This window comes from Artemia franciscana, chromosome 2 (genome assembly GCF_032884065.1).
Source record: "Artemia franciscana chromosome 2, ASM3288406v1, whole genome shotgun sequence".
NCBI classification, from domain to species: Eukaryota; Metazoa; Arthropoda; class Branchiopoda; order Anostraca; family Artemiidae; genus Artemia; species Artemia franciscana.
Window position 1 is genome coordinate 25,828,807 of NC_088864.1, and position 15,358 is coordinate 25,844,164.

The following is a 15,358-nucleotide window of genomic DNA, read 5'->3' on the forward strand; positions in this document are numbered from 1 at the left end:
GGGGGGGTTTCATAGTATGATTTGAAAACGGTCAAAATTAAACAAACAAAAATGTTTTTTAACTGAAAATAAGGAACAACCTTAAAACTTAAAATAAACACAAATTATTCTGTATGTGAGGGGTCTGACCCTTCCATAGCCCTCGCTCTTCACGATCAATTAAATAAAAAACAAGTTTTTTTAAATGAAAGTAAGGAGCAACATTAAAACTTAAAACGAACCGAAATTACTCTGTGTATGAAAGGGGCTTTTCCTCCTCAACGCCTCACTCTTTACGCTAAAGTTTGACTCTTTAACTTAACTCTATTTTTAAAACAGTAAGAAACTTTAGCGTAAAGAACGGGGCGTTGAGGAGGAAAATCCCTTTTCATATACAGAGTAATTTCTGTTCGTTTTAAGTTTTAGTGTTGCTCCTTACTTTAATTTAAAAAAAACTTTTTTTTTTAATTTCTGAACGTTTTTGAATTAATGCATGTTTTGATTTTGGCTCTCCGCACATAAATAATTAAAACGAAATTTGCATATTAATTAATTGCAATTAATCGGAAGATTTTGAGAAAAAAGGAGCGAGGGAGGAGGCCTAGTTGCCCTCCAAGTTTTTGATCACTTAAAAAAGCAACTAGAACTTTAAATTTTTTACAAACGTTTTCATTGGTAAAAATATACGTAACTTGCAAACTAACTTACGTAAAGAACTTCTATATTCGTATATTTATATTGCGTATATGAGGGGGTTCAACCCTCGTCGATACCTCGCTCTTTACACTAAAGCTTAGATTTTGTCCCAATTCCTTAAGAATGAATTCTGAATCACAAAGGCCGTAGAATAAATAGTGTAAATTACTGAAAATACTTTAGCGTAAGGAGTGAGGTATAACGAGGAGGTAAACCCCTCATATGCGTAATAATTTTTGTTCGTTTTAAGTTTTAATGCTGCTCCTTACTTTCAGTAAAAAAAACTTTTCATATTTATTTGTTCATTGTTTTTTCAAATAATGCTAGAAAATCCTGTGCCCCCTTCATTGAAATTCTCTTCCCCCATATGAAGTTTCTCCATGGAAATATACTCCCACGTAACCCCCCCCCCCTCCTTCAACTCTCCACCTAAACCAAAAAAAAATCCCCCTGAAAATGTCTGCACACTTCCCAGTAACCATTACTATATGTAAACACAGGTCAAAGTTTGTAACATGCAGCCCCTCCCACGGGGACTGCGGGGGAGTAAGTCGTCCCTAAAGATATAGTTATAAAAAATTTTTTGACTATGGTGAATAAAAAGGCCATCTCATAATTTTGATCTGGTGACTTTTGGGAAAAAATGAGCGTGGGAGGGGGCCTAGGTGCCCTCCAATTTTTTGGTCACTTAAAAAGGGCACTAGAACTTTTAATTTCCGTTAGAATGAGCCCTCTTGCGACATTCTAGGACCACTCAGTCGATACGATCACCCCTGGGGAAAAAAACAAAAAACAAATAAACACGCATCCGTGATCATTTTTTATTTTTGTAGATAGGAGCTTGAAACTTCTACAATAAGGTTCTCTGATACGCTGAATCTGATGGTGTAATTTTCATTAACATTGTATGACTTTTGGGGGGTGTTTCCCCCTATTTTCTAAAATGAGGCAAATTTTCTCAGGCTCGGAACTTTTGATGGATATAACAGATCTTGATGAAAGTTATATATTTAAAGTAAGCATTAAAATATGATACTTTTGATGTAACTACTGGTATCAAAATTTCATTTTTTAGAGTTTCGGTTACTATTGATCCAGGTCGCTCCTTATTGCAGTTTGTTACAACGAACTGTTTGATTAAAAAAGAACAACTTTAAAAAAAAATCGTTACTTTTTTTCGAATATAATAATTGCTTTCCCATGAGACGCGTAGACCTAATTTAACAGTTTAAAATTTGTTTTTCCTTTTTTTCTATTATTGCAGAGTTTCATTGCAGGTTTTTTGTTTTAAATCCTGCAAGGCAATTAATGAATCATCCATAAATATAATCAAAAGCCAAAAAAACATATGTAATAAAATCTAAATGTATATGTAAAGATATATCTGTTTATGTAATTAAAAACAGTACAACTTTAGAGTTCTTGAAATTATGGGACAAAGATCAACGCAAGTAAATAGCAATAACAATAAAAAAAGGAGAAAGGAAAAGTAGGTATATTTTTAATTTCTTACTTGGAACTGTTGAAAGACTCTCGGAGATCTTCAGCAGACTTTCTGATGTAATTCCACTGGAATTTTGAAAGAGGCAATCCGACGTTATCAGCTTTCATTTGTGCTTCATCAAATAGCCATTGAAAGATAAAAGTAGGAGCTAAAACAAGGGATTACATTTCTCATAAGCCATTCAGATATTAAAACAAACCTTATAACATGCTTTTATTTAACAGCTTTATTTCTTGTAGCTTGATGTTCCCCCTGAACTAGTTTTTTTTTAAAGGTGGCTATTTGAAGCTCGATTTTTGTTCTTTATAAATTTCAGACTTCTTATTAATGCTTGTCTTTCGTTCTGATTGTTCCTTATTTTCTATTCTACTGCTTATTTTTTTTCTCACAATTTTGATTTGGTTGTTCGTTTGGTAGAAGGAGCGAGGCTTCTAGGGTGGCCAAGATTTAGTCAGAGCTTAGACTGGATCAAATTCTATTTTCTTTACCCTTGACAATTGGGAGCCTAATTAGAACGAGTCGATCGTGAGCTATAATTCAAGTTGAAATTATGTGGCACTCGCTTATGAGCCTTTCTTTAAATAGCTTGATAGAGGCCTATATAGATTATTTCATCCTGTTTTTCTTTCTTATTCCTCTATTTTCCCCCAAAAGGCCCCATTAAGGTAAAAGGAATTAGCAATTTAGGTTGTTATCGTAAACAAAAATGCTAGAAAAATTTCCAGCCAAAATATTTTATTTTCACTTGTGACTTGGTTTAAGTCAATATATTTTTTTTTGATAACACATTATCAGTTTCCTTTATTTTGCCAAACATTAAGTATTCGTGCAATAATTTTGACAATTTACGACTTTTAACTGCCATTGCTCAGGAAATCATGCGTTATATATGAAAGATAATATTAATTTAGTTTGACTTACTGCTTACAAATGAAACTGAAAACGGCCCTAAATATTTCAAATTTTCATTCAAGTTTGGAATTTATCATCTTGTAAAACAATATTCGACAATAATAGCCTTTCTTTGATTATTCAAATAAATCCAAATTATTCCAAATAGTTCACTAAAATAAGATTAGCTTCCCCTTCTTTACAGCAGGGACGAACCTCCATCATTTTTACTGAGGGCGGGGGCAAAAGGGGTCCATATCCAGATAGTCAAGGGGCATGGGATATATAAAAAAATTTCCTCATTGTTTGGGTGCGGTGGTGTGGTAGCTGCCCCCCTTGCCAGCTCCCCCCCCAAAAAAGCGATGACCCTGCTTTACAGGCCAAAGAGCCTTTGGTTTGTGGGAATAGTACACTATTGTAGTACCTTTTGTATATTCAATGGTCAATGAATCCCATCTATCGTATAAAAGAAATACAATTTATCAATTGATATATGGATACAGTTTTGTAGGAACAAATTAAGTAGTGAAATTGAACAAATCCGAAACAATTTATAGCTTATTACTGGTTTTCTTTTTCAGCTAGAGGCATAATCTAAATCTAGTGTAAAGTCCTAGCTTAAATACTTCTGAAAATTTAAAATGTTTCAACCTTAAAGGAATAGCATCATATAAAAGACTCACTTATCAATGATGGATGAATAGACGTTCCGAAAAAGCATTTCCAACGTTCATCTTTGTTAATTCTAGTACAAGCTTCAGGAAGTTTGCTGGACCATAGCTTCATCCCCATTTGCACTGACTGTGAAGGTGGACATCTAAAAGCATAAAGTTCTGATTTCAAGCAAGATCATAGGTCTAGAATACGATTAAGACCAAAATATATTATCAAAGACAGTTTAATTAAGCTAGACTACAAAAAATATCTACAGCAACAGTAAAACTTCTAGCAACAGCAGGAAATTGAATGATGTTAATAATTTTCAAGAGGCCCCTTCGTCACATTTTACTTATCTTTGCCATATTCGTCACTCTGTCTCTCTAACCTAAAGCTTAGAAAATCAAGAATATTTTTATTGGTAGTAATCTTTAGAAATGCACTTTAATATGCGGGAAGTCTCAAGTGATACTTTCTTTTATTTGAAGAACATTCTCGTTCTAACAGACAGACGAAACATACTAAATTTTCATATTGGCCGTTTTCAGATCGTATTAAGGTGGCAAAACAAAAAACTAAAATGGATTTAAATGGAGGAAAACGAATTAGATAGTTGTTAGGGAATAACCACAGATAAGGTATAGATAACCAAATAATATGGCTCGGAAGCATGGGGGTCCGAAAAACAGAGAAAGATTTGCTAGATGTTGAGAAATTACATACGGATTGTTTTAGGTACCTGGCTGACTGACTGTAGTTCAAACAGTAGGCTGTACGAAAAGTATGATTCAATCCCACTTTTTCAGGACTGTAATGAGAGAAAGATTAAGATGGTTAGTGCACGTTCTGCGGAGGAAGGATGACAAATTGCCAAAGATTTTCCCTTTCGGCCAACCGTCTAGGAAACGGAAAGCTTGGCGTCCGCGTTTGGGGTGATGGGATGTCGTAAAGAAGATTTAAGGGAAATGGGAACTTCCTGGGAGGTGTAAAGAGGGAGGATTTAAATAGATTAGGATGGAGGAGGACCGTGCGTATCTGTATTAGCGTTGGGTGGTTTGGTGCTGTGGAGAGTTATTAGTAGTAGTAGAAGTAGTATTTCTAACTTTGAAATAATATAAGAGACATCTAAATTACTTACAAAAAAGTTTTTTGTGCAAGGTTGAATATAAGCAAAAGACTAAAAAAATTAAGACATTTTATCTAGATTCCCTATTGAGTTACGATTTTAAGAAAAGAGAAAATGCCTAAAGCATAAAGAACATATGATCCCAGAAGGTCGAGTAAAGCTGTGCAACAGTACGTCTATTGTATTTTCTTCGGTTCGGAACAATCACTGTGTAGAAAATTAGGCATTTTTACTAATATCAGATAGAGTTTGCTGGTGAAAACTAAGAATCCTGTTGGTAAAGGAAATGCTGAGATTCCAGATTCATTATACATGAGAGATAGTCAGATTATTAAAATGAGGGGGACTAGCGATAGCTCAATTATAATAGAGGACTCGTACTCATGCGCTTTACACAAAAGTTCAATGCCAAGAAAAGCAGTAAAAACTGTTTTTGGAAAATGCTAATCAGAAGCAGGTTGTCATTTATATGCAAGATAAAAAACAGCAGAAAAATCAGAAAATTGTGTTCAAGCCTACTAGACCTATTAAACCACCTCTTAAACATAAGCGTCCCACTTTTTACATCACTGTCCAATAAAATAATATTAAAAATACAGAATAAATATTAGCTACTGTAATCTATGACAAATAGAATAAATTTCTTTTAAAGAAGAACACACATAGAGCTTTGACCAGTAACACAAAAATGTCTATGTTTACAAAGTTTATAGAAATTACTAGACAGGGAGTAATTCAAGTCTTCTGGGCTAAATTTCTGTAAAAAAAAATATCGTAACCTTACTAATGGTATTGGACTTCGTCAAGTCAATTAGGGAGCATTTTTTATTTGCGTTCAAAGGTCCTGCCACACAAATGTCTAATTTTCAATATCTATTAATTTTATTCAAGACACTCGTCCAATCTATTATCCAGATGGTATCTATATCAGCTATATTTTTAAAACTAAAACTTGGGCAGCACCAAGTCATATAGTTTTTGGAAACAGTGGATAGAGATACTCTGAAGATAGATTTTGCAGCCGACTAAAGGGTGCAATTATAACTATTTTTTCTTAAAAGTTCTGACTGCATTTCGAATTTAAAACTCAATCTCAAAACCAAAAAATCCTCAAAAAATTGAAAACCTTAATCTCAATCCCCGAGATACTTCGTTCAACTTTAAGATTCGAAAAGAGAAACTGGGACATATATTGTTATCGTGGCACTATATTTTAGTTCTATTCGCTCTCTACGCTGTCTAACTACAGGATGCGATGTCGATTAAAATATGCTCGTTTGTCACTAATGGTCAGAAGTTTTTACTTTCTGTTAATAATATTTCAGTGATTTATTATACTATATAATATATACTATATATACTATAGTATATATACTATATATATATATATCTATATATATAAAAATAAGTTGTCTGTCTGTGGATGTGTGGATGGATGTGTGGATGGATGTGTCAGGTGACGTCACCTGAAAAAACTGGATCAGGTGACGTCAAAACTGAAAAAACTAAAAAAGGCAAAAACTACAAAAAAAACTAAAAACTAATAAAAAAAATAAAAAAGCTAAAAAACTAAAAAAACTAAAAAAAGGCAAAAACTACAAAAAAAAACTAAAAAACTAAAAAAAAAAACTGAAAAAACTAAAAAAAGGCAAAAACTACAAAAAAAAACTAAAACTAATAAAAAAAGTAAAAAAGCTAAAAAACTAAAAAAACTAAAAAAACTAAAAAAAGGTAAAAAACTAAAAAAAATAAAAAATAAAGAAAAACTAAAAAAAAGGAAAAAACTGAAAAATAAGCTAAAATAAAGGTAAAAACCAATAAAAAACTAAAAAGAAAAAAAGGAAAAACTAATAAATGACGACACTCAAAGAGAAAGCGACCAGGACAAAAGGAATGTTCGATTAGCAATCAACAAAGCACCGGGACACAGGGAGTATAAATGACGACCAGGACATAAGTAAAAAAAAAAAATTAACAAAACTAAAAAGAAGGTAAAAACTACAAAAAAACTAAAAAGCAAAAAAAACTAAAAACTAATAAAAAAACTAAAAAATCTAAAAATCTAAATAAACTAAAAAAGAAAAAAAAAGGAAAAAAATAAAGGAGAAAAACAAAACTAAAAAACGAATGTATATACAGACCGGTACACCGGGATACAAATGACGACCGGGACACAGGGAATATAAATGACGACCGGGACACAGGGACACAACTACAACGGGGATCTATTTATATGCAAAGACAATGGGACAGCAAAGAATGTTGTATATTCGCAAGTTTTACGTAGTTAAAACCATATATATATATCTATCTATATTCACAGGTGGGACATAGGGACACAACTACAATGGCGCGTAACTATTATGGCGCGTAACGACTTACGCGCGCGGGGGGGCTTGGGGGGGGCGCGAAGCGCCCCCACCAACTAGGTGTTGGGGTGGCGCGAAGCGCCACCCCAACAGCTAGTATACTATATAATAACATTTCAGTGATTTATTATACAAGTCATAATTTGATAAGTTTCTTACTTTTGGGTGTCCTTTTCAAAGCAAGTGGTTGGTGCAAATGGTATTCTGTTTAAAAACCATCCGGAGTCTGCAATCCCCAACAAATTGGTACGAATATTCTCCTTTTGCAGCCAATTTCTAATGGTATCAGCATTAAGCATCACACCAGTTCCACCAGCACTAAAAATAAAATCCAAATATGTTGTAAAACCTAATTACTATTACGCACAATGGACAAAGGCTCTTAATTAGCAAGCTCTGAAGTAGCAATTTAATCAGGGTCCTAATTTTGTTCAAAGCCAAGTATACTTCTATGTAGTAAAGAAATATAGAAAAAAATAACTAAGCGTATGCTTATGTAACTTTAACTTCGGGCCTTACTTAAAAAAGTTCTTAGATATGATGCTGCTGGTTCTTAAGGGGTATATTGTCTACAATCCATAAAAAAATAGCCCAATGGTTACAGGCTACGCATACAATGTCAGATAGAAATACACAAAAGAACTCTGAAATTATATTGTCTAACGTTAGCATTATTATTATGCATAAGTCAAAGGTGCTTTAGTTCAGCTTTAACAACCAATTTAATGTGTGACTACATCACGCAATTCTTCATCTTTAAGTACATAATTGGCCCCATGCAAGTAATGATACTGTTTGTTTTTCTTATTTAAAGGAGATTCGAATTAAATGGAGTGAGTGATTGTCAGCATTGCACCACCTGAAACTACCAACTTAGAGTCAAGGGTTGCATCGTTGATCTATCCTCAGAAGGTGAGGAATATTTCCAGTATTACCATCAATTTGTAAAGCTTTGCTGCATGCAAAAAAGCTTTAAGTGGGTTAAACTTACGGTTTCCAATTTAGACGAGTCAAAATGAAAAGATGGGGAAAATCTAATGCAACGCCATTCAGACTTTACCAATTTTGATATTTCCCAGCCAATATTTTTACCAGTGATAAGAATACGAAGCCCATTGCAATTTAATTTCCTAATCGGTAGATATTACAAAGTGCACAAAGAAATACAGTTCGAAAATGTAAACTACTTTCTTGTTTATTTGATTTAGTTGCACCTGCAGCAGAAGTTACTGGAAAATACCGCTTCAATGATTATGAATGCATTTTTTCATTTGTTAATAGTTTGAACAAAAAATGAAAATACGCAGTCTTTTGTAAAGCACGTAGAGACTTTAAACTCGTCTATCTATATTGCGCAAAAAGGTAATATATAGATGCCTCTTGAAGCAACAATGAGTAACATGTACCAAGTAGGTTTAATAGTATTACTTATCTGCTAAGTCGGGTTACTTACTCTCTAGAGTTTTGGCGAAATAATGAAGTCGAATTAACAATGGTTACCACTTTCAAGCACCACAGAAATGTGCCATAAAAAATATCCTTACCACCTTGAGAAAAGCAAGACAAGAAAGGATAACTGGCATCAAGGTTAGGCTATTCACTACTATTCTACCGTTTCTTTTAAGTTTGAGCAAACCCTTTTACATGGGTTTGAACTTCTTAAAAATATACTAGGAAATTGCCAAATGGAACAAACTGCGTGAAATCAGTTTGCGGTGAGTAGTTTTCGGTTGAACTGAAACGTAAATTTCTGACAAATAAGCCCGAGATTAGTATTTTTAACAAATTCTTCAAGTAAATTGATTAGGTTTAATAAACATCATATGCTTTCATTTCTTCTTGGCTTTCCAAAAAAAGTATACCTTTCTTGAACCTTCCATAAACTCGCTCAGGAAATTCATCTTGAATACAAATTTCACGGCTAACAGCACACACAAGTGATAATGAAAATGCATTTTGGTACTTAGCCTATATATTATACAAGAAACTCTCGAGAAGTGAATTAGGGTTAACACTAATGAAATAAAACAAAATATGATGAAAGTATGATTCAGTATTGATTCAGAGTTCAAGGTGTGAGGACCTATATTTGGATTGAACCTATCACTAATATTTGGTACAGGATTATCGTCTCTATCTGACATATAGCCAATTTTTACATAATAATTAATTCAGTGTCCAAAGAATTATAAATAAGCGGATTATTTTCAGACTTGAGTGAAAATTCCCTTGGGAACAGTGATTTCTCTTATCGATTTTTTCATGAACTATATATGATATAGGTCAGGATTAAGCAATTGCAAAAATAATTATAATTTCCGATATTATAGACGATTGCGTTACGATAAAGGTGAGAGGAGAAAAGTAAGCAGAAGGGTGGGGGAGAGCTGTTTGCAAGAGCCGTGGTACCCGCCGGGCTTGTCCCTTAAATTGCGGGGACAAGGTAGGCAGCCTCCAACGCTTCCCTTACTTCTCTCGCAAGTGAACCTTCAATCTAGAGAAAATGGGAATTGGCAATTGGTGCGAAAATGAACTTTTCTACAATCCTATCCTGTGCTTTGTACAGAAAAATCTTGCAAAAGGAGTTTCGCCCGATACGATAAAAGAGTACTTGGCCGATTTCTTCGAGTCTTCTTCTCTTGGTGAGACCCGTAAATTGCTTTTTTTAAATCTTTTTCCGAATGAAGTCCCATCGAAGCGCGTAGGAGCCAATGCTGCATTAAACTGTGCTTCGGACATTATTTCTTCGCTTGTAAAGTGCGATTCCCAGAACATAAAGCTTCCGGACTTGTTCTCAAATGTCCCAGCGAAGTGCCAATGATCCCTGTCGATCTCTTCAGTATCCTCAGTGCCAAGGTGAACTCTTTTCTTGAACAGCTCCGTGACATTGCGTCTAAGGTTACAGAGGGACAGTCTAAGCTTGTAGCCCCTACTCAAAATACGAAAAAACCATCCTACGCTGTCGTTGTAAGAAACCCACCCCCGGAGCTCAGCGACCCTATCCTTCGCATGAAGAAGCTCGAAACGTTGGATGGTCACGACGGAATCATAAGTCTAAAATCTAAGCCACATAGCAAAAGCTGGGTTGTGATGGTACGCGATAAGCGCTCAGCCGACTCGCTTGCTGAAGCTGTTACTAGCTCCATCCCTAACGTTGGAGCCAGAGTGATTGATAAAAAGCCTTTAGCTGTGGTCCGGGATATACCCCATAATTATTCAAGAGCTGATTTGGAGGCCTCAGTGGAAGGACTTATTAGTGCTAGTCAAATCGGCGACTCTCGTACTTTTCGCCTCGAGTTCGTCGACAAAACCGCTCTGAATGCGGTTCTGGAGTCGGGAATCCGTATTGGATATGAAATTTTTCGCGCTAAGCCCTTTCAATCCATTCCGCGTCGATGCTTTCGCTGTCAAAGTACTGATCACCTGATTGGGGCTTGTCCCAGCTCACCAGCACATCCCAAGTGTTCCAGATGTTCTGGCCCTCATGTGAATTCCAAGGAAAACCCTTGCCAAGCCTCACCAAAATGTGCAAATTGCACTATGGAACACGTAAGTTTTAGCCTGAAATGCAAAGTTCTCCGATCGGCTCTCAACAATGCTAATAAATGAATGCTCAAACTCCGTTTAGCTTTGTTTCCCTTAATATTAATGGTACAAAAGACAAGGATCTACTGATAAGTGAGCTACTTGAAAATGATATTGTGTTTCTACAGGAGCACCTTCTCTCTAAAGTGAATGTTGATAGCCTAAAGCGTTCTCGGACCCATTATACCTTCTTGAGAGCCGCCCGAAAAACCCGTGGAAGACCATCAGGAGGTCTGGCCATCTATTTCAGACACAAGACTCAGCCGATATTATTGCAAAGCGACGCTAACATCTTAGCGATAAAATGTGGTGATACCGCATTTATAAACATTTATTTCCCCTGTAATAAAAAGACTGTGCAGTCATTGTCTAGTTTTTCACAAGCATGTAATCGCCTACGAACACTACTTAGCGACCTTTCAAAACAAAATACCAAATGGGTTCTCGCCGGTGACATGAACACTGACTTCTAATTCCGACCGATCTGAAATCTTTCTCGATTCACTACCTGGAGGATTCCATCTTGCTGATAAAGATCTTCTATTTACTTATATTCACAATCGTGGTGGTCTTACTTCCAACCTTGATCATGTAATTGTGTCAGATTCAACTCTACTTTCATCAATAGTTCATGTGGAAGACTCTAAAATCGACGACGATCATTTACCAATCACGTGCCAACTATCTTGCTCCATGGCGACCTCTGTGCAACGTAACTCTCCCAAGTGGTTCTCAAAGTTAAATTGGGAAAATATCAATGTTCCACTTTATGTATTGACATTGTCCCAGTTATTATCATCTATTAAAGTGCCTTTCCACTTATTACAAACATCTGTATCTACAACTTCAACGCGGATAGATATCAACTCGTATTATCAGCAAATAGTGTTCTGTCTAAAGTCTGCCGCTAAAACAGCTGTACCCTCCGAGTGCGTGCGAACGGGTACTCGCAATCCCTTTTGGAAAGTTGATCCTAAAGTGAAGATAGCTAAACAAAAAGCTAAGTTCTGGCTCCGTATGTGGATAGCCTGTAATCGTCCTTCTTCTGGTTCAGTACATCAAATAAAACAGAAAACCAAACGAGAGTACAAATATTCCCTGCGTAGAGCGAGACTGAATGCCTGGGATGGTCCTTGTGACAAGAAATCCAGGGATCGTGTTATAAACAGTGTTAAGTGTTCACCTCCAATTAATTCGTCTCTTCGGCTATGTGACTTCGTTTCTCATTATAAAAATATTTTGCTTTCGTTTAATATTAATCTCCAAAATCATTTTACAAAGCTTGTAAACTCAATCCTCCCAATTCGTATCAACCAATCTCAAGTGTTGTCGGTGGAATCTGGTGTTATACTCCGAGCTCTTATGCAAGTGAATAAGTCTGAGTCTCTCGATAGTGATGGTCTTTGCTTCAAGTTTTTTGCTTATGATTGTCCTGAACTGCTGAAGCATTTGCAATTATTGTTTCAGATGTGTTTGGCACAGTCCGTTGTGCCAGATAGTTTTTTGTCCGGTTGTATATCTCCCATAGTCAAGAGGGGTAAGGACCCCAGTGCTTGCTCTAATTAGCGTCCTATCACTGTGTCTTGTTTTGTTAGTAAGCTATTTAAATATGTATTGCTACCGGCCATTAACTCCAAGTGCAATTTTACACCCTTCCAGCTTGGTTTTAGAAAAGGTATGGGCTGTTTTCAAGCTCACCATATTGTGGGTCGGCTAATGTAACAAGCTGTTGCTCAAAAAAGTCCCCTGTATTGTTTGACTGTTGACATATCTAGTGCTTTTGATAATGTAATTCATTCAAATGCTTTGTTTTCTCTAGCAGCCTCGGGTGTTAACCTTTCTATTGTTTCCGTGCTTAAGTATTGGTATGCTAATTCTTCAGTTAGGGTGAAGTGGAATGGTACGGTAGGGGAGTATATTCCTGTTAAAAAAGGCGTTAGGCAAGGTGCCGTGTTATCCCCGAGCATTTTTAAATGTGTTTTAGCTTCGTGTCTCCAACGTCTTCAACCGTCAATTTTTTACAATGATAATTTAGGCATTAGTCACGTTGCATATGCTGATGATGTTCTGCTTCTTAGCCGGACAAAAAATAGTCTAATTACCAACTTCTACCGGCTTTCAGCCGCACTATCCACAGTAGGCCTTTCAGTTAATGCCTCCAAATGTGAGTTTTTGTGTTTTGGGAGTCCTCCACCAGCATCACCTCTTTGCTTGGGTTCTTCAACTATACCATGTTCAGCAAGTATTAAATGGTTGGGTCTCTCTTTTTCCACGTCACTTTCGTCTACTTGCTCCGCTATTACGTCCAGCGTGCTGAAAAGTATGCGGGTTGGATACGCGAAAATTTCACCAAATCGTGGTCGGTATAACCGAAATGGACTATGCCGTCTTTATTCTAGTTTTTGTGCCCCTGCTGTTTTTTATCTTTCTGGTTTTGCTTTCCTCCTTCGCAAGAAGGATACAAAGAAAATACGTTCAGGATATTTTAAGTACTGCAAGTATTTGCTGCGTCTGCCTCGGTGGTATCGGAATCATACAGTCGTCTCTAAATTTGACATCGTTGATGCGCCCTCGCGACTGAAACATTTATCTAAAGATATATGTTTTAAAACTCGGCAAATGGTCGGTGTTTTTGACCCTCTTTGGCCATTTTTTGATTGGAGGTAATTTATTTATGTTGTATGTCGTTATGCTGCTATGTTATTTATGTTATTATGCTTTTTGTCTTGTTTTTTCTTTTTTTGTGTGTTTACTCCACAGTTTAATGTACTTTGTGGGTTATAAATAAATTATTATTATTATTATTATTTATTAGCAAAATTGTGAAAACAAAAACTTAGAATTATGTGCCCTGAACGCAGAAATGTCATTAAGAATCGCGTTGAAATAAGTTCTGACTTTGTCGATACTGCCGCCCACCACATGTACTCTGCAAAGTTTGACCTTGCAAACTAACCAGTTATTGTCCTATCTGATCTTCTCGATCCGATTTCTCGAGTGTTTATCTGATCTTCGCGATCCAAATTCTCGAGTGTTTCTTGTATAATACATAAGTACCTGCTTTTTTCTTCGGCTCACAGACATGCTCGGAAAAATTGTAAACAGAAATTGGCTTTAGCTATTTATCCATTTTTGTCTCATATGGTTCAGTTATCATTTGCTATTGAAAATGCGAAGGGATCCTAAAGCAGATGCCATTGAGGTTTCTAGAGGCAGAGAGATTGCTTATAATTTGTGCTATTGGTCATTTTGTTTTTCGTTTAAAAAAGATAAGTTCGAGTTTTTCATGGGATTATAATTGCATAAGAAAATTTATTGATTTTAGGGCCGGTAAAAGACTATTGATAACTTTAAAAATTACTCTGTTATTTTCTGCAGACTACTTAATAATTTGCGTCGGTTTTGTCTTTTGGTGCAGTCCTGAAAACAACTAGTTTTTCAGATTTCTAAAAACATGGGAAAAAATATCAAGAGCCTGTTAGTTTGAAAAAGTTTCAAAAATAAAATGCATAAACTGTAAAACAATAATTTTTGTTCGTTTCAAGTTTCAACTTCGCTCTTTACTTTAATCAGAAAAACTTAGTTTTTTTTCATGATTAATTTACTAATATGATTTATTTACTTACTAATTAATTGCTACTTACAGGATTAATTTACTAATTAGTTAATAAACTCATATAAATCACCGATTTTTAGTGTTTATAGACATAGTATGTACTTCAAAGACCAAAAAATACCCAAAAAATGGTGTGGACCAATGCCACGTTCACTTACAACCAGCAACACTACAAAAATAGGATTAGGGCAAATATCGTGAGTCCGTTTATTTTTCAGCGGTTGACGTTCTACTCGTTTGTATGCACAAGAGCACGTGCACCAATGGTATTCTTCGTAGCTGTTGTGTAAGATTTCTCAGCTAACAGGTGGCTAGATAACTATTTGCAAATTTACACCCTCAGTAAATTAGATTAGAAGAACAAGAAACCCTAGTGAAGCTGATTATATTCTAAATTTACGGTAGCTTCCAAGCAAGATTCAACTACGGAACAATATCAGAATGCTTAAAATTTATTATCTTTACGGTTAAGACACAGTCTATGGAAATCACAGAATAATTTCATCAGAAAATGCTACTTCAAAGTCAGTTTTTAAGCGCTACTTTACATACATTTTAGTATTTGATTTTTTTAAAGCAGTATTTGCGCTTTCCAGATTTTATATTTTGACAAGTAAATTAATCCCTCTACAGTTCAACGTTACCACTTTTTCTTATCAATTTGAAATACATTAACTCAGATGCAGATTTACTTTAGTCTACAATAGCTTTTGATGATTTTTATATGTTTGGAAAATATAAAACGGAGTCTCTGAGAAAAGGCCTTATTTTTCTTTTCTTTAAAGATTAAATAAAGATTTCAGTGGTTAAGGCATGGTTCTGTTTCAGAATGGTCTTGGTGATTTCAAGGAATAAGGGTTGATGATTCAACAGAGAAAATCCTAAACATACCCTCTCCACATAACTCCATCAGTCACACTAAGATTACATAATAT

At 35.4% G+C, this 15,358-nt stretch overlaps 1 protein-coding gene across 2 annotated transcripts in view; it reads right to left on the minus strand.

The window, feature by feature from the left end:
• LOC136039329 (palmitoleoyl-protein carboxylesterase notum1-like) overlaps positions 1-15,358 on the minus strand; it is a 91,513-nt gene that overhangs the window by 15,617 nt on the left and 60,538 nt on the right. For both annotated transcript variants that reach the window (XM_065722963.1, XM_065722955.1), the window contains exons 7-9: positions 7,382-7,540; positions 3,754-3,887; positions 2,189-2,327 (exon numbers count right to left, since the gene is read on the minus strand). In XM_065722963.1, the coding sequence (XP_065579035.1) occupies positions 2,189-2,327; positions 3,754-3,887; positions 7,382-7,540 (432 nt within the window). The remainder of the gene's footprint in view (positions 1-2,188; positions 2,328-3,753; positions 3,888-7,381; positions 7,541-15,358) is intronic.